This window comes from Brettanomyces bruxellensis, chromosome 7, assembly GCF_011074885.1.
Source record: "Brettanomyces bruxellensis chromosome 7, complete sequence".
Taxonomy (NCBI): domain Eukaryota; kingdom Fungi; phylum Ascomycota; class Pichiomycetes; order Pichiales; family Pichiaceae; genus Brettanomyces; species Brettanomyces bruxellensis.
The window spans coordinates 1496436-1513925 of record NC_054688.1 but is presented as its reverse complement, the minus strand read 5'-3'; the positions used below and the strand labels follow the sequence as shown (position 1 = coordinate 1513925).

The following is a 17490-nucleotide window of genomic DNA, read 5'->3' as shown; positions in this document are numbered from 1 at the left end:
CAGGAAAAATTTCTCGCTGATCAGATTGTAGTTCGCATTGTTGGATCTGATGTCATTGCGAGAACAAAGAGTAGATAAGATCAGTGAAACGTGGCATTGACAGCAAACTCGTATGGTGGAGGCGAGAGGATTGAAAAGTTCAGGATAGGATTTTAGTCGGGTGCCGGGTAGTGGGCACGACGTGTAGGTTTGGCTTTGTTGGGCATTGTGGGTGCTATTTTTCCAGCGTCTAAATTTTTTTTTAAGTTTTTTTTTTTTCTTCTTCTTTGCCGTGTGGCTGGAATAGGCAGCAGATAGTGGTGGCTTTCCTGAAGACGGAAAAAAAAAACATGCGCAGTAAAGCATAACAGAACAGGGGTGGCAGAAGTAGGAAAGTGTGCAAAGGTAATAAAAGGTGGAGAAGCATGAACTTTCATGTATACTGACCACTTCTTACTTCTATGTATAAAAGCATCGTAGATTCTTGTAGTTTAGTTAAGATCAACGTAGGTTATACAAGGGTGAAAACTACATTAGCATAGGCAGCTACTTTTCGCCAGCTATTGATCCGGTATTTAGACACATCAGGAATAAGCAGAAATTTCAACAATTTCCACAACTTCAACAACTACACCATAAAATGCCAACCGGAGGTGCCAGTATCAAGAAAACAGGCACTACGGAAGTTATTACCGAGAGGTTGCAGGGAAGTGACTATGATGGTGCAAGTAGTCGTTCTTCCGCCGGTTCGATCGGCAAAGAGCAGAAAACTTACATTAACGGGCTCCCAAAGTACGATTTGACCGTTTCTTCCGAGGAACAGCATGTGAAGGTGGGGGACTACCACCAAAAAGTGATCACTGTGAAAGATTACTTTAAGAACGTGTCTTCGCATCCCGGAAAGAAGGCCAAGAGGTATGTGAAGTCGCTTTTTCCGATTGCCGGATGGATCGCACACTATCCGTTCATGCCCTCGTGGATATACAGCGACTTTGTGGCCGGACTAACCGTGGGAATTGTGCTTGTTCCCCAGGGAATGTCGTACGCACAGCTTGCCGGTTTGAGCCCGGAGTACGGCTTGTACTCATCATTCATCGGCCTCCTCATGTATTCGATTTTTGCAACCAGTAAGGATGTTTCCATCGGCCCGGTTGCAGTCATGAGTATGGAGGTGGGAAAGATCATTACACGGATGCAGAGCAAGTACGGTGATAAGTACACGGGCCCGGAAATTGCAACCACCTTGGCACTTCTCTGTGGTGCGATCACGTTTGCAATCGGCGTTCTCCGGCTTGGATTCATCGTTGAACTCATCCCCTTGCCAGCAGTGTTGGCCTTCATGGGAGGATCGGCCTTCAGCATCATTGTTGGCCAGGTTCCAGGGCTCATGGGCTTCAACAAGCACGTCAACACTAGGGAGGCCGCCTACAAGGTGGTGATCAACACTTTGAAGAACTTGCACCGGACCAAGGTGGATGCAGCGTTCGGCTTGGTGTGTCTCTTCATTCTTTACGCATGGAGGTACCTCGCAGCTAGGCTCTACCGGAGATACCCGAAGAACAAGTTCTACTTCTACTTGCAGCATGTCAGAGCAGCCATTGTGATCATCTTTGCCACGCTCATCTCGTACTTAGTGATCCGCCACAGGCCAACCACGGAAAAAACACCATTCAGTGTCATCGGCAAGATCCACTCGGGTCTCCAGGATGTTGAAATGTTCCACCCACCGGCCGGATTGGCGGCAGATCTTGCTTCCAACCTCCCGGTTGCAACCATTGTGCTCGTCTTGGAGCACATCTCGATCGCAAAGTCCTTCGGCCGCATCAACGACTACAAGATCAACCCAAATCAGGAGTTCATCGCCATCGGAGTGACCAACTTGGTGGGAACGTTCTTCCACTCGTACCCAGCAACAGGATCCTTCTCTAGAACTGCCCTCAAGTCCAAGTGCGGTGTCAAGACGCCCTTTTCCGGTATGTTCGGAGGCGCATGTGTGCTTTTGGCCATCTACTGCTTCACCTCTGCCTTCTACTACATCCCCAAGGCCGCCTTGTGTGCCATCATCATCCATGCTGTCAGCGACTTGATTCCCTCCTACAAAGTGACGCTCAACCTCTTCCGGGTCGCACCAATCGACGGTGCAATCTTCGTCATCGGTATCTTTCTCGCTGTTTTCACCGCCATAGAGAACGGCATCTACTTCTGCATGGCTGCAGCCGCTGCTCACATTCTATGGAGGCTCTGCATCACAAACGGCTCCGTTTTGGGAAGAATCAAGGTTGTTTCAACGGTCAATCCGGTGATAAAGTCTGGAGATGCCACCTCTTCTCCTCAGGCTGGCTCCAAGCAGCTTGTCTCGCACTTCGAGTGGGTCCCACTACCACATACTGCCGGAAATCCAAGCAAGGTCCACACCAGATACGTCAACAATGCAGTGGATGTCGTTCCGCCTCCCCCAGGTGTCGTTGTCTACCGTTTGTCCGAGAGTTTCATATATCCAAACAGCTCTAGGCAGGCGGATGCCATTCTGGACGAAGTAAAGCGGGTCACGAGAAACGGAAAGGCCAATAAAGAGCCCACATGGAACCATCCGGGTCCCTTGGTGGTCCGGAATCCCTTCAAGGGTTCGCTAAAGGCCATTGGAAAGTTCGCTGCCCGGGCTTCGAGGCGGACTTCTTCCTCACAGGATGGAAACGAGGCCGAGATTGAGGAGAATAAGCGCCAGGATGGACTCGAAAACGACGATCCAAGACCAAGACTCCGTGTTTTGCACTTGGACTTCTCGCAGGTCGTCGGAATAGACGCCACGTCGATCCAGGCCTTGATCGACTTGAAGAAGGCCGTGCAGACGTACTGCAACTGCGAGTACGAGATCCACTTCTCTGGAATTATCAACCCCTGGGTCATCCGGGCTTTGGTGAATGCCGGATTCGGTGGCAGCAAGGTGAGCTCGTTCCGGAGGGCAAGTGGTGACATAGAATCGGCTGCAGGCAGTGCTGGACACGCGGGAGCCAATGATGATGAACCTGACACCGATGATCCTCTGTCTATCGTGACGGTTGACAACAGACCACAGACTGATTCCAACCATATTGACTATTTGGACACTGGTGTCAAGTACGACCGCCTAGTGGCTTTGTACGACACCGATCATCCTCATTTCCACTTCAACATTCCATCCTACTCGGAGTTTGAGTAGGTCTGGAATCACCTATTTATGTGCATCGGCATAATCGCTTATGCGTATGAACTAGCTTTTTACTGCTTTTTGTGATGTAATAATTGGAGATAATTTGGTTTACGTGATTGTAATTGACTTATACTTGTAACTTGAATTAAATCCTCTAAAGTGATTAATTATACGTCTGATTTACATCAGCTAACACAAGTTACATCCTTTATTTTAAACCGGCTTGAGTTATACCATCTAGCTGAAGTACCGATTATATTCTCTAATTTAAGTAGCTTTAGTTATCTCAAAAGAGCTTTGGTTATATCGTCTGACTTAAAAGAGCTTTAGTTATATTGTCCAACCTAGAAGAATTTTTATTATACCATCCAACTTAAAAGAGCTTTAATTATATCTAACTTAAGTGACGAATTCTATTCTCTAATTTAATTAGCTTTTATATCGTCTAACTTAGATTATATCCCATATCTTAAATTAGCCATAATTATATCATATGACTAAGTGATCAATTATATTCTCTAATTTAATTAGCTTTGGTTATATCGTCTAACTTAAAAGAGCTTTAATTATCTAATTTAATTAACTTTAGTTATATCTTCTAACTCAAAACAACTGTAATTATACCATCCACCTTCAATTACACCCCATATTCAACTTCAATTATACCCCGTATTTTACATTAACTTTAACTATACCATCTAATTTACATTCTTAATACACCTAATGAAACCCAGACATCTCCCATCCCTTCACCAAATCAAGCCAGGAAGTCTCTGTTTCCTCAGAAGCCTCGATTCGTGAGCTGTTTGGAACCGAGTTTCCCGAAATCTGCCGATCAACACTCATCCCGTAGTTCCGGCCCCTCCATATCTCAAGCATCATCTGTCTTCCTATCCACTTGCTGCCAGAATTGAACCACCAGCTACCCAAACTGTCGTATCTCCTTTGAATGTCTATGTTAACGGCATCCGAGCCACACAGGAAATACGTCCAAAAAGATGGAAACACTACATACTCACTGCTGAAGGACTGGTCCATGGAAATGCTCCGGAGCTTTTCCATGTGTGTTAAAGCTGAGGTGACGTAATTCTGCAAGAGACTGGGGTCCATGTCCTTGATAATGCGGTAGAAAAACATGAGAATTGCGTTGTAAAAGCACATGATCATGTGGTACAAAGCCTCGTGGAACTTGCTGTGGAACTGCTGCTCGTTCTCCAAGGTGTCCTCATACAAGTCCCACGGTATTCTCCATGAAACAAGGTCATCCTCGAGATCGCAACAGAACTTCGGAAAGTTTCTAGGAAACACTTTCTTGCGTAGAAACCAGTTCCGGTGGTTCGATATCGTGATTGTGCGTATCATCAAATCAAGTAGTGACATCGGCAGTGCATAGTTGAGCTCTATCATGGATACTCCAACCAGTGTTTCCGGAGTTGGATGGTTTGGGATGTGTATCTTTTTATCGGTGGAAGTCATCTGCTGCCTTTCAAAGCGAGGCATGCACTGCTGGTCGACAGTTAGGCCCGTCAAAACATCCACCTTGATGCCTTTATCATTGATTCTTGTTTTCTTCTTGAGGCTTTTCCAAGTATTCTGCTGACGTTTGTTAGCGTGATTATAAGAATTGTCATTACTTCCACTAATCTCATCATAATTTTCATCACTTTCATCATCACTCATTCCCTCATCACTTTCATCACTTTCACCATCGCTCATTTCCTCATCACTTTCATCACTCTCACCATCACTCCCCTCTCCATCCTCATTTCCAAACCCAAAATGAACTGTGAACGATCTCGGAGGCCGGTCTTTCACCTTTGGACGGTTGGCCAACCTTGCTGGAAGCTTTACCTCCAAATCTTCCTTACTGTACTCACTTTCTTCTGACTCATTCTCATCATATTCACTCCCCTCAGACTCACTACCATCCGAGTCCTCCTTCCCGAGTCTCTCGTCACTCTCACCATCAGTAATCTTCCTAGGCTGTATTTCAATACGGGCATATTCGTCAGGCCGGAACGAATCCTCAAAGTTGAACTGCTTGATCACATTGTAGTTCTCGTCCAAGTCCTCAAAGCCAGGCTCCTTTATCTGGTAATGCTCAACGTCAATGGTGGCAGTCGCATAGTAGAAAAAGTGGAAGTACTTCACCCACGTGAGTAACTCAGCCACACTGCTACCAGCCACCTTGGCATCCAGCAATTTCTCCCTCACTGCCTGCATCACAGTGTACAAAAGTTTGAAGTTGACAACCACATCCACCTGCTCATCCACCTTAACACAGAGAACCAACGTGATCAACAACTCCTCGACCATCCCGCCTGCAATCAACATGCCTATCAGTTCATCATCGATCTCACAGACCGGGTCGTCCTCGCTGCTTTTCACCGTAAGTTGAGAAAGCAACCTCGACGTGTTCAACTGCACAACATCACGCAAGAGGATAAAGCAGGAGAGATAGTGCCTTGAGTCCTTGTACAGCCCAAAGCTGCTATATAGTACTCGGTACTGCTGATAAGCGCCCAATGCTAGCGCCGACTCAGCCAACGTCTCGCGTAACAACTGGCAGTACTCTGGAAAGCTGCTCAATCCACTTTCCGGCCCTGTTTCTGGCTTTGCAGATGCATCTGGGCGCTTATTTTTGTCACTGTGGCAATCCATTCCGGATACAACAAGCTCTCCAATCACCTTGTACACAACCTGAACGACTACACCACTCATTACTCCTTTTTCAAACGACACGGGCACACACTTGCCGCTATACTGCACAAACAACGTCATCAACTGCCGGATCTTGCTGTTTTGAAGCAGTAGGCACACCCGTGACTCGCTTGGATACACCCGAATCTCATTTATCTGCAGCTGCTGCCCAAGCTGGAGGATTTTCCGCCGGCATCTCCGCAGCACCTGGTCGTCCGTCAGGCCGAACTTATCCACTATTCGGCATTGCAGGGACTCCGTGATTCCAGAATAATCGGAAAACACCACCCGCTTGACAGTTTCCCAGTCCGGCTCTCCAGTTGGAACATCCCCGAGAAGAGTGCAATACGTTGTGAAGGCGTCTTTTTGGAACTTTGGGTGAATCCAGATCTTTCTGGGGATGATCTGGTCTGTGGAGTTGTTTGAAAAGTTTGAATGTGTGTCTAAATTTCTTGGCGATGCAACTTCGTTACCCGTCTCTTTTTGCGTCATATCAACTTGTTGAGGACTACCAATCAGAGAGGAGTCTATGCTGCTTCTGCCGCTGACACTACTGGCGCTTATGCTGGGAATAATGCTGTTTGTAGCACTTCTGTTGGCAACAATACCACTGGGAACACTTCTATTGCTGATAATACTGCTTGGACTTCTATTGCCGATAATACCCCCACTTCTAGTGCTGATGATACTACCCCCACTTCTAGTGCTGATAATACTACTCCCACTTTTAGTGCTGATAATACTACCCCCACTTTTAGTGCTGATAATACTATCCCCACTTCTATTGCTGATGATACTCCCCCCACTTCTAGTGCTGATAATACTGTTGTTTCCGCCCCTGTAGATCACAACACCCTTACCTCCGGTTTCATTCCCGTTGAGTATATTTTCAATAGACGGCTTCAAGGCTGCCGGACTCATCAAATCCGATCTTTGCGATACGCTGGACAACGATCCGTCCTCAGAGCTGGCCTTAGCAATGTTCTGACTCCTGATTGAAACAACTTGCTCTAATCTAAAGCAGGTGAAGGGACCAACAAAGCTGGAACTCTGACCCTCACTCACAAAACATCGATCCAACGCATTTTCCACATCCCTCTCGTATAAATAGCGCTGGGTTCTGGGATAACGGCAGAACGGAATTCGTTGCCGCTTCGGGCCATCACTGATATCGGAGTTCGTGCCACTATCATCCCGTTTCATCTTCAACTTTTCCAAATGTGGCTCATTTCTTCCTGCCAACACCAGGACTTCTGCATACTTCAACTTTATGCCGTAACCTGCACAAACGCGGTTCGACTTCTTGCATCTCATGCACACAGGCCGTGCACCATCGCACTTCACTTTTCTCCGCCGACATGTATCACATCCGGTAAAAGTCCGATGCTTGATTCTTCTGGCGCTAAAGTGTTTCGAAGAATCTTTTTTTCTTTGTCTTACGGCACTTTTGCCGCCTTTGGCTGCCATTTCACCGTGTGGAAAATGGCCACCCAATCGCCTGCTACAATGTAGCACTGCCGGGAATCCTGGATCTCGCTAGCGATTTCACTACTTTGCCAGATACGGTGAAAGCTCTAGACAATGTGCCGTTTATTTTTTTTTATTATTATTTTTCACCTGCTGAAAATTCTGGTATTGTATCACCTCTTTCTGCCCAGAATTACCACATAAAGATGACAAATTTCGCACACTCGGACACTTCTGGATGCCAGCTTGATCTTCTGCCGGAAAATGTGTGACGAAAGGGCAAATTGTAGGCCTGTGTGCTCCATAGTACGGTATGAGCCATATCTACATTCTCGCTTAAAGTTGCCATAGTACGAGGCAGCGCTCGGCGCAAAATGAAAAATGAACATGAAAAAAAACAGAAAAAAGAGAAAGAAGAGAAAAAAATGAACATGAAAAAAAGAGAAAAAAAAAAGAGAAAGAAGAGAAAAAAAATGATCACATGAAAAAAGTTAAAATTATCCATACTCTTTCCAGAAAAGGATTCTTCACCAACAACTGCCCCTAAGTTTTATTCTTAAACATACGCTTAACAATCCTTCAGAAACCATCCCAAAGAGTTGCTCATTCTCACAACTCCAGCTAAAAATACACGTCTACCAACCAAGTACTTACAATTTTCATATTAATCACAAAACAATACAAAACACTCAGAGTGTGATATCTCCCGAGTCATCAAGATCAACCTGTCTGAGTTTCACCTTGTCTCTTTTGCTGGGGGACACCGCCTTTCTTTTCAGGGCACCCTCCTGGGATTTTTGGCTCATAGTATTTAAATCTGAAACTGTAGCTGCCTCCAACGGTATTCTGTCCGTTTTGCCTTCTTCACTACCTATATTTGGACTCGGAGTGTCCAGATTCTCAAGATGAGGAATGGCTGTAAGACTTAAAGGCTGTGTCTTTGGACTGCCATCACCAACTTGATATTCTTTATCGTTCTTTTTCAACGGCGAACTTTTGACAGACTGGCTTGGTGTTCCACATCTTGAAACGAAGGGGGAGTGCTTCTCACCATCTTCATCATCAAAAAGGCTCTCTGATCTTTTTGGAGACATCGACATGCTCCTCTCAGTCTCCGGACTTCTAGCACTGCCAGACTTGCATATACCGTTCATCTTCTTCTTTAGCTCGCGCTTCTTTTTCGCGTAGATCTCGTCCTGCTTCTTTTTCTCATTCTCGATGTTCCTCCTGTACGTAACATACTGAGTTTCAAGCACTTTGAACTTGTTTCTCAACGTCTTGTACTTCTTGGCCTGCTCCTGCTCCTTCTTCTTGTTTGTATTCTTGAACTGCGTGTACTTATCTTTGATCGCCGCGAATTTCTCCTCTAGAGCATTAATCTGCGTTCTGTAGTTCTCTTCCGAAATCTTCGTGTTCTTCAAAGCCTCCGTTATTACAGTATTCGATTGTGTCAACTCCAACACTCTGCTCTCATAGTTCTTCTTTGCCTCTTCCGCCTCTTTTTCCATACCACTTATCTTCTCCAACAGCTCGGAATTCTGCTTTTCAGCGGCATTTTTTTCTCCAGTTAACTGTTCGATAGCCCTCTGGCCTTCCTTTTGATCATTTTCAAACTGCTCGCTTGCCTTTGCTGCATTCTCTTGCATCTGGCTCATCTTCGATGCCGATTTCTCCAGCTGCCGCTCCAAATCGTCGATTTTCTGGGTCCTATCACCAATTTCCTGCTTCAACTGCTCAACCTCTTTGCTCTTTTCCTCAACCAGTCCCTGGTTTGCATCCGAATCTGCACTCTTGGCCTCCAACTCCTTCTTCAACTCATCAACCTCCTTCTTGCACTTCTCCAGCTCCTCGTTTAAACGCTCAATTCCGCCCGCTTTATCCTCAATCTGTCTCCTCATCTCGTCCAAATCCTTGTCTTTCGACACCAACTCCTCGTTTATCTTCGCTATACTCTCATCCTTGGCCTTTATCTCATGCTCCAACTCCTTGATCCTGCTCTCAAATCCAGAAATCGCCTCTTCCTTCGCCGTGATGCTCTCCTTAAGACTGCTTGCCTCTTTTTCCTTCTCCTCGACCTTCTTGCCCAACTCAGCCAACTCCTTCGACTCATCTACACTTCCAGCATTGGCTAACTGCTCTTTCAACTCAGACACCTCTTTTTCGTGCTGCAAGGAAAGCTGCTTCATCTCCTCTTTGGTCTTCTCCTCAAGTTCGCTTTTACCACTCTTTAAAGAGCTAATATCGCGCTCAAGCCTTGCAACTTCGGCCTCAAGTCTCGCTTTTCCCTCTTTGAGACTTGCAACCATCTTCATCTTCTCCTCTCTGACCCCACTGCTCCAGGAAACGACCCTACTCACAGGCTTGTGCTTAGAACCGCCAAAAGAGCTTCTTTTCGAGGCAGAGACCGATCTTGAGCCAACACTGTTTGGTTTTCTTCTCTTCGAGGCAAAAGAAGCGACTGTTCGGCCATGTTCCATAGCTTCTGCAGAACGGTAGTATGCAGCATCGTGATGCTTTCTCTGCAAGTGGTGATACTCGACTGGATTCGTGTACTTCAAGGTTTTGAGGATGGCAGACTCGTCTCCAAACTGATCCAAGCACACCACAACACTCAACGGGACCCTGGATCTGACGTAATCGTTGAATATGAGCCGCGTGAGCTTGTTTGTGCGAAGAAGCGAGTTGTTGAACTGCTTCGTGGCCACCAACTCCAGGCATCTACCAACCTCAACTGTACTTTGGTCTCTTGCAAAGTTATTGAGGTCTGCAAACGTCAGTCTGGCCACAGAAACGGCTCTTCTGCCGTCGGACTTCGGCTCGGAACGCCGCAAAAGGTTCACGAACACAAATTTGTGCGAGTCTCTTGCTGATGAGAGCGAAGACGAGGCCAAAGCCTTCGAAACAAGGCCGCTTGCATCTTCACACGAGCCAATCAAGTACTGCGAGATGTTGTACGGCTTGATTTTACCGTCCTTTGGATCTGTTACCACGGAAAGAGTCGATCTGCCTCGGGAACTTGGCCTGGATCCGGCATTAACAGACGGAAGTAAGTCTCGAATTGAGTTTTCGACCACTTCAAAGAGCGAAATCGTCAAAGCTGCATTTTCGTTCCGCTCCACGTCACCCTGCTTGCCCGATTGGCCACCAACAACTGCCATATGTGACACATAAGTACTCCAGGCGCGGGGATCAAGCGATGTGGGTCCCGTCTGCTGAAAAATGTAATTTAACGTTTCGGAAAGAAGACCACAGGCGGATTGGGTCGATGATGCGTGGTCAAAGATGCAGGAGGGGCCCTTGGAGGTAAATGGTTCGAGTCCCAACACTAGCGAATCCTTCGCTTTAAATAGATACCTGTCAACTAGTGGCTTGGACACATTTTCAAAAAGTGATTGCACAGACACGGAATCGAACGAGAACCTGAGTGAAGGGTCACTTTGCAATGTGATGGAAGGTCTGGAATCCTCCTTGTTAACATGGAAGGTGGGATCTTCAGCTGGCACTGGAGAAACACCCTCAGGTGGCTGAAAGTTGCTTTTTCCCGGCAGTATACTTAAATGAAGCTTCATGAGGTGGAGATCTATATATGATGAAATCTGATCTAAACACGATGCTTCGTGATGAGTGAATGCCACGACCCGAGAACTTAAAGATGTAAACGGGGATGAATCCAATACGGAGAGAGAGAGAGAGAAAAAAAATACAAGATTGGAAAAATAATCGATGGGATGATAGATCGGAATGAGGGGAAACACGCTAGGATATATATACGGAAGAAGGAAATAGGGAAGGAAATAGAGAAGGATACCGCCAGAAAGGAAAAAAAAAGCATTCAATAATTTCATCTTTATGGAATGCGCGCGTCCCTAGAAAAAATATATCTGGTGGGTAAATAAAGGTGAAAACGTAAACACAAAGCACTTTTGTCTGCTGTGTATATGAAAGGCTGAAAAAGGCGCTTACGTGGAAGCAGAAAGCAGTCTGCTTGTATAAAAACGTGCATTATTTATTTTCGAGGCCTTGATTCAGCAAATATTGAACCTACCACCAACACTGAAGTGTTCGTGATTAATGTAAATACTATTATGTAATTAATACCTGTCACACGTGACTCTGACCCTGACTTAGATGCTGAATTCATAAAATTGAATTGGAGACTCATACCTTCACTATAGATTCCAAAATATTCGCTGGCTTCAATTTCTCCTTTTCTTGTAAAAGCACTGTTCCATTCATAAGTATATTAAACGCGTTAAAGGCTGGATTTGCCTAATCCAGTAATCGAGATGGAACGGGAAAAGAAGGCCAAATTTGTTACTGCGAGCAAACAAAGAGGGATTTAGGCCTAAAAAAACAATACGCCAAACTTAAATAATCTAGTTGAAATGCCTAATAGTACCAATTTCTGCATTAAATACTATAATCAAAATAATAACTGAAGAATTTTATTTTTTGACATAAAACAAGGACTGGCGCTAAAAACCTGAGAGAATTAAAATATCAACTGATATAAATATGCAACATGCAGGTACAAAAGTACAACCAACAAAGACTTCTACTTTGCTTCTGTTGATAATCCTCTCACTTTAAAACCATAACTGCACAAGATGCCATCGTTTAAGAAAATGATATATTTGGTGAGTAAGTACATACTGGAATAAAAGCACCTAATGCTTACAAAACACACTAACCATACTATACCGGCAAGCTCACAATATTTTTATTGGATTACAGATATTGCTTCTAATAGTTTCAATTATGATGTCTGCGGCACCATTATTATTTATACTGATAGTTATAATTGATCCCACCTTCACTTCTGTTCAGATTTCTAGGCTTTTAGGAATGCTCAAGGAACATACTGCCACAAACACAAATTAGGGAAAGCTATAACTGGGTTAGAACTATAATGAAATTTACAAAGTTACCACATAATTCATTTTCTTATCAGCTATGACAAACATGCTGCATTTGTTATCACACACCAAGAAGTGCTCTACCGGGATTTGCGTCGATCGACGCATAAAAGGACTATTATAGTCTGCTCTTCGTCAGCGGTATACTCCAAGACAACAAGATATTCATGTGTTAACAGATCAAAATCTTAGAAAAGTGATCTTATAACGGCCTTATGACAAATAATCGGCCTGCGTTAGAGATTAAAGTGTGCTATTAGATGCATACTGACTAATGCAAGCATGCCGAAATTAACACCCTAGTGATATTGTATATATATAGTACCAAAATGAGGGAAAAAGGGGCACCAAAATTAGGGAAGTCCTATATCTGAATAGAGAATGAACGAATTCTGAAGAAGAATAAGGAAAATAACTAAATGGTTAAGCAAGAATACTGAACAATAAAAAACATGCTTTGTCAGATGGGCCCTGAGATACTTACTTCTGAAAAAGATTTGTGGTTTGAAAAAAAAAAAAGGTGCGGATGGTAGATATATTTCTGCTTCACAAATTTGATGTGTTTACATCTCTAAAGTACAAATAGGCGGACGATTGGATGAAATCATTAGATAGGGCACAATTTTTGTTGCTGGGGATGTAAAATACAGATTGAAATATTTTTGAAATTGAATTAACAGATAAACAATATGGATTCGACAACAGACAAGCATTCGGTGCAAAAAACAACCGAAGTTAAAAAAGAAGAGCATAAGGAACAAAAGAAGGAGATTGGAGCAAAAGAAGATATATCCAAGGACAAAAAGGAGGAAATAAAGAATGAGAAAGAAGACGAAAAGCTAGGGGAAGCAAAGAAATCCACAAAAGAAGCTCCAAATGGAAATGAAGAGGTTAAAAAGGGAGAAATAAGAGGTAAAAAGAGAGTGCATGAAGCAGATGCAAAAGACACTCCTAAAAAGGCAAAAATAACAGAAATTACAGATAAAAAAGACGTCAGAGCCACTGAGACCAAGCCGGAAGACAAAAAAGAAGTCGAACCAAAGGACTCAAGGGCGGAAAAGCCAAAATTTGTTTTTGGACAATCCACATCGTTTGGTAAATTTGGAGGGTTTGGAGGATTCGGAACAAAGAAGAATCCATTCGCAAACAAAGAAGGCGGAGCGAAGGCTGCAGCAAAGATATTCGGCAGCGGATCATCATTTAACAGTCTATTTCAAAGTACAGACAAAGGCACAAAGCCGATATTTGACAAACCGTTTACAGGAAAGGCAACAAGTCTAGGAAAGGATGGAAAGAAGGAGGATAACAGTGTAAAGGATAATGCTAAAGGAGAAGATACCGTCTACAGGACAATTCATCTTCAAAAACAAGATGTCAAGTCTGGTGAGGAAGAGGAGACTACTTTGTACCAAGTGAAAGCAAAATTGTACCGGATGGACTTAGAAAAGCTTTCCGAGGGCTGGAAAGAGAGAGGAGTGGGAATCTTGAAGGTGAACCAGCTAAAGAAACCAACAGATAGTTACAGATCAAGGTTGATAATGCGTCAGGCTGGAAACTTGAAGCTGATTCTCAATCTTCCAATTGCTAAAAACATTAAAGTTTTGAAGGGGATGACAAGTTCGTTTGCAGGTAAGAAGTTCATCAGGATTCAGACGATTGAACAAGGAAAGCCAATCCAATATGCTTTAAAGATAGGGCAGGTTGAGAATGTTCCAAAGGTGTATGACAGTATAGTAAGCGAGATACCGAAGTGATGGTAAGAAGAAGCTTTGGATGATATGAGGATATAAAGGGGTTGCTTGGCTAAGTATTTCGCGCCAGTTATTTGATAAGCACTATGCTTATGATCAATACTTTTCGGACTTCGTAGTTTTGCAAGTTTTCATGCTTCTGCTTATTAGCAGGCATTTATACTTGCATATATATATATATATAGGTAAATTGCTTATCCTCATACATTTTGATTTTGCTTAACGGTTATTGATTGTAACAGAAAACCCTTCCTGAACGCATTTTGGGCGCTTAAATGAAATACAAATTATAATCATCGAATGTCGATGTTATAAATCCATTTTACGTATAAACGCTTTCTACACATACGTCTTTATATTCAAGATTTAAACCAAAAAATAAGTAGATACTTGACCGAATCTCTATTCCAAAATTCTCGCTGTTTGTTCCTGGATGAGAAGTCGAAGTTATCATGCGGGAACGCATTCTTATTGGCTAAAAAGGGCCCAAAGAACGATTTATTTGAATAGTGCCGTACTGCCTATTATCCGCATGGAATATTCGCTCACTCTGTAATAAAACAGACAAACAAAAAAAATAAAGTGAAGATAAACAAAATCAGAATCGAAAGAGCAAAAACGGCGAGGTCGGAAACAATAACCGCGAATAACATTTTTTCCTAAATCAGCTAGATTATAAATTCGAATTCGTTCGCATTTGGAATTGTGCATGCTGAAATTGTTTTTCCAGCGACTACATTATCAGAGAAACATATAATTGGCAATTAGCATCCCACGATTAGGGCAGAGCGGGGGAAAAAGAAGAGATTTTGTCGATTTCGCCATTATAAAAAGATCGTAGAATATCGAACTGGCGGCCTGAGAAAAAACTTAAATCCAATGAATAATTGATTCCTAAGCTGGCATTTCTATTTAAATTTTCCGGAGGGCACTTTCTCTCAGTTTCACATTTCAAGTTTTTTCATGTTTACACAGACCAAAGCATCAATCGGAAGAGTATTGGGTTCACTAAGGACAAAAATAACAGCAGAATCAACAGCAAGCAGAATTTCGAGAATCCAGAATCGCAAAATGACCACTTTAGCATATAAAAGCCTAACAGTGCTAAGACTTGGCCCTACAGTGTATGCAGAGGATGCATGGCAGGAAATGAGCAAAAACTACAACGTCAAAATCGTTGAGTGCAAGCCCAAAAACAGGCAGGAGTTCATCTCGGACCTCCGGGCAGGAAAGTATGCCGATGCCGATTACATTACGCGTACGTTTTATAGCGCCAACTGGACGGGTTTGTTTGATAAAGAGCTTGCTAAAGAGATTAAAGAGCACACCAAGGTGAAGGCTGTGTCCCACAATGGTGCAGGATACGACCAGGTGGATGCTGTGGCATTTGGAGAGTTGGGAATCCAGGTCTCCAACGTTCCAGGCCTTGTTGATAATGCCACTGCCGATACACACATCTATCTTCTTCTTGGAGCCATGAGAGTGTTCCAATTGGGCACCGAGAGGATGAAGCTTGGACTCTGGCCCAAGGAACTAAACAGCAAGGTGCCAATGGGCCACGATCCGGAGGGGAAAGTGGTTGGAATCTTTGGAATGGGTGGTATTGGTCGTGCAATCAGAGACAGACTGATCCCCTTCCACCCAAAGGAGATTATCTATCACAATAGGCACCAGTTAGATTCTGACCTTGAAGGTGTGGCCAAGTATGTTTCGTTTGACGAGCTCCTTGCTCAATCTGACATCATCTGTGTCAGCATTCCGTTGAACTCGCACACAAAGCACATTATCAACAAAGACACCATCGGCAAGATGAAAGACGGTGTTGTGATCATCAACACAGCCAGAGGTGCCGTCATAGACGAGGCCGACATGATTCCGGCCTTGAAATCGGGAAAAGTCGGTGCTTTGGGCTCCGATGTTTGGGAAAATGAGCCAAACGCCAATCCTGAAATTTACAATCTTCCAAATGTTACGGCTTTGCCTCATTTGGGAACTCACACCATTGAGACCGCCAAGGAGATGGAGGAGTATGTTGTGAAGAACGTCGAAACTTTTGCAGAAACCGGCAAGGTCTTGGCTATGGTTCCCGAGCTAAAGGGGAAGTTCTGAGGTGTATAACTTATAAAATGCAGTATAATATCACTGGGTAGACATTATTGCAATTGCGCCGTTTCGTAGATTGAGTTTACGTTAAAGTTTGTTGTAGTGAGGTTTCGTTGCGGTGTGTATTTGAGATGCTGCTTACTGCTTTCTTTTTGTCCACTTACATGTTGTGGATGGCTCGTAAAATTTATAGTGTGAGATAGATACAACTCAGATCGCTAGAATTCCATATTCTAGTTTTTTTTCAGTTTTTTCATTTTTTTCAATTTTTTCAGCACTTTTTTTTGCTGATAAGAATCAACCATCTCTTATCAACCCGCACTAGTCTACACCTGTCTTTTTCTTAATAAGTACGCTATTTCCTAATAAGTACATCAATCCAGCCAAAAAAAAGCATAATTTACTGTTTCTCTCAAGCAATATTGACTCAGAAGATGCCTGTTCTTACACCCCAAAGAATGCTCAAGATAGCATCGAGTCAGACTCTCAGAAATCAATGGTATCTAGTGGCTGCAGTTGTTATGACAGTTTGTAACAAACCACACGAGATCCCCACAATATATCACTATGCAATGCAAATGAACCATCTTCAGCAAAAGCCCTCTTTGGAATTGTATCAAAAGGTGCAAAGTATCGTTCAGAAGTTTGCAGATATTCGGGATAGAGGCGTGAATAAAGAGTATTCTCCATATGTGAATGGAGGAACAGACTCAGATGAGTTTACCACCACTGAAAGATTACGAGAAGGAATTTTGAAGACATCTGCTCTCTCCGGCTTGCCGAAAGCGATCAATTCGTTAATGATACTGAAGGATACAACACCATACAATTTGAGAAGTCACACTTTGGGAAAAGAGTCAAACAGACAGCCAATTAAGACGCTAGAAGACTATAACAAGGCCCAGACCAGGGGCAGGGACTTCTGGGATGCAGTATACGGCAAGGTGAGCCACCGGATCATATCGCAGATGTCATCCTCATATCCTGATCTCTGGAAATATGCAATAGAGGACGTATACTCGAATTTACTCTCGTATTGCGGAATCCTCAACCACAAAGAAACGTCTCTCATCGTTATTTCATGCTTGATACCGCAGGATGTGAACCCACAGTTAAAGGGCCACTTGAAGGGGGCATACTTTAATGGGGTGGATGTTAAAGTAATCCGACAAGTGCGAGAATTAGCCATCCAATTGAGTCAGTGGTGTGGGGTAAAGTGGTGCACGGATGTCGCGACGATATAAGGCCGTGCGCGAGGTGAAGTCAGGAAAGAAATTTGTATGAGTCATGCGGTGTGGCTGAAGGGGTGTGGCGTATTACTATTATTCATGTGACTGTGGCAGCCGACTATCAATAGGAAATAAAATAATTATTTTCCACTTGC

At 43.7% G+C, this 17490-nt stretch overlaps 6 protein-coding genes across 6 annotated transcripts; 4 read left to right on the top strand and 2 right to left on the bottom strand.

Moving 5' to 3' along the window:
• Positions 1–619: 619 nt before the first annotated feature.
• Positions 620–3178, top strand: BRETT_005126 (uncharacterized protein; the record flags this gene model as incomplete). The annotated part of the gene is made up of 1 exon (XM_041283609.1): positions 620–3178. The coding sequence occupies one exon, from the start codon at positions 620–622 to the stop codon at positions 3176–3178; it is 2559 nt and encodes an 852-aa protein (XP_041136961.1).
• Positions 3179–3889: 711 nt separating this feature from the next.
• BRETT_005125 (uncharacterized protein) lies at positions 3890–7336 on the bottom strand (the record flags this gene model as incomplete). Its single annotated transcript, XM_041283608.1, has 1 exon — positions 3890–7336. One exon carries the CDS (start codon positions 7334–7336, stop codon positions 3890–3892), a length of 3447 nt encoding a protein of 1148 aa, XP_041136960.1.
• A 689-nt stretch (positions 7337–8025) lies between these two features.
• Positions 8026–10905, bottom strand: BRETT_005124 (uncharacterized protein; the record flags this gene model as incomplete). Its single annotated transcript, XM_041283607.1, has 1 exon — positions 8026–10905. One exon carries the CDS (start codon positions 10903–10905, stop codon positions 8026–8028), a length of 2880 nt encoding a protein of 959 aa, XP_041136959.1.
• Positions 10906–12941: 2036 nt separating this feature from the next.
• On the top strand, positions 12942–14006 carry BRETT_005123 (uncharacterized protein; the record flags this gene model as incomplete). The annotated part of the gene is made up of 1 exon (XM_041283606.1): positions 12942–14006. The coding sequence occupies one exon, from the start codon at positions 12942–12944 to the stop codon at positions 14004–14006; it is 1065 nt and encodes a 354-aa protein (XP_041136958.1).
• A 1068-nt stretch (positions 14007–15074) lies between these two features.
• Positions 15075–16112, top strand: BRETT_005122 (uncharacterized protein; the record flags this gene model as incomplete). Its single annotated transcript, XM_041283605.1, has 1 exon — positions 15075–16112. One exon carries the CDS (start codon positions 15075–15077, stop codon positions 16110–16112), a length of 1038 nt encoding a protein of 345 aa, XP_041136957.1.
• A 428-nt stretch (positions 16113–16540) lies between these two features.
• On the top strand, positions 16541–17350 carry BRETT_005121 (uncharacterized protein; the record flags this gene model as incomplete). The annotated part of the gene is made up of 1 exon (XM_041283604.1): positions 16541–17350. One exon carries the CDS (start codon positions 16541–16543, stop codon positions 17348–17350), a length of 810 nt encoding a protein of 269 aa, XP_041136956.1.
• Positions 17351–17490: the final 140 nt, after the last annotated feature.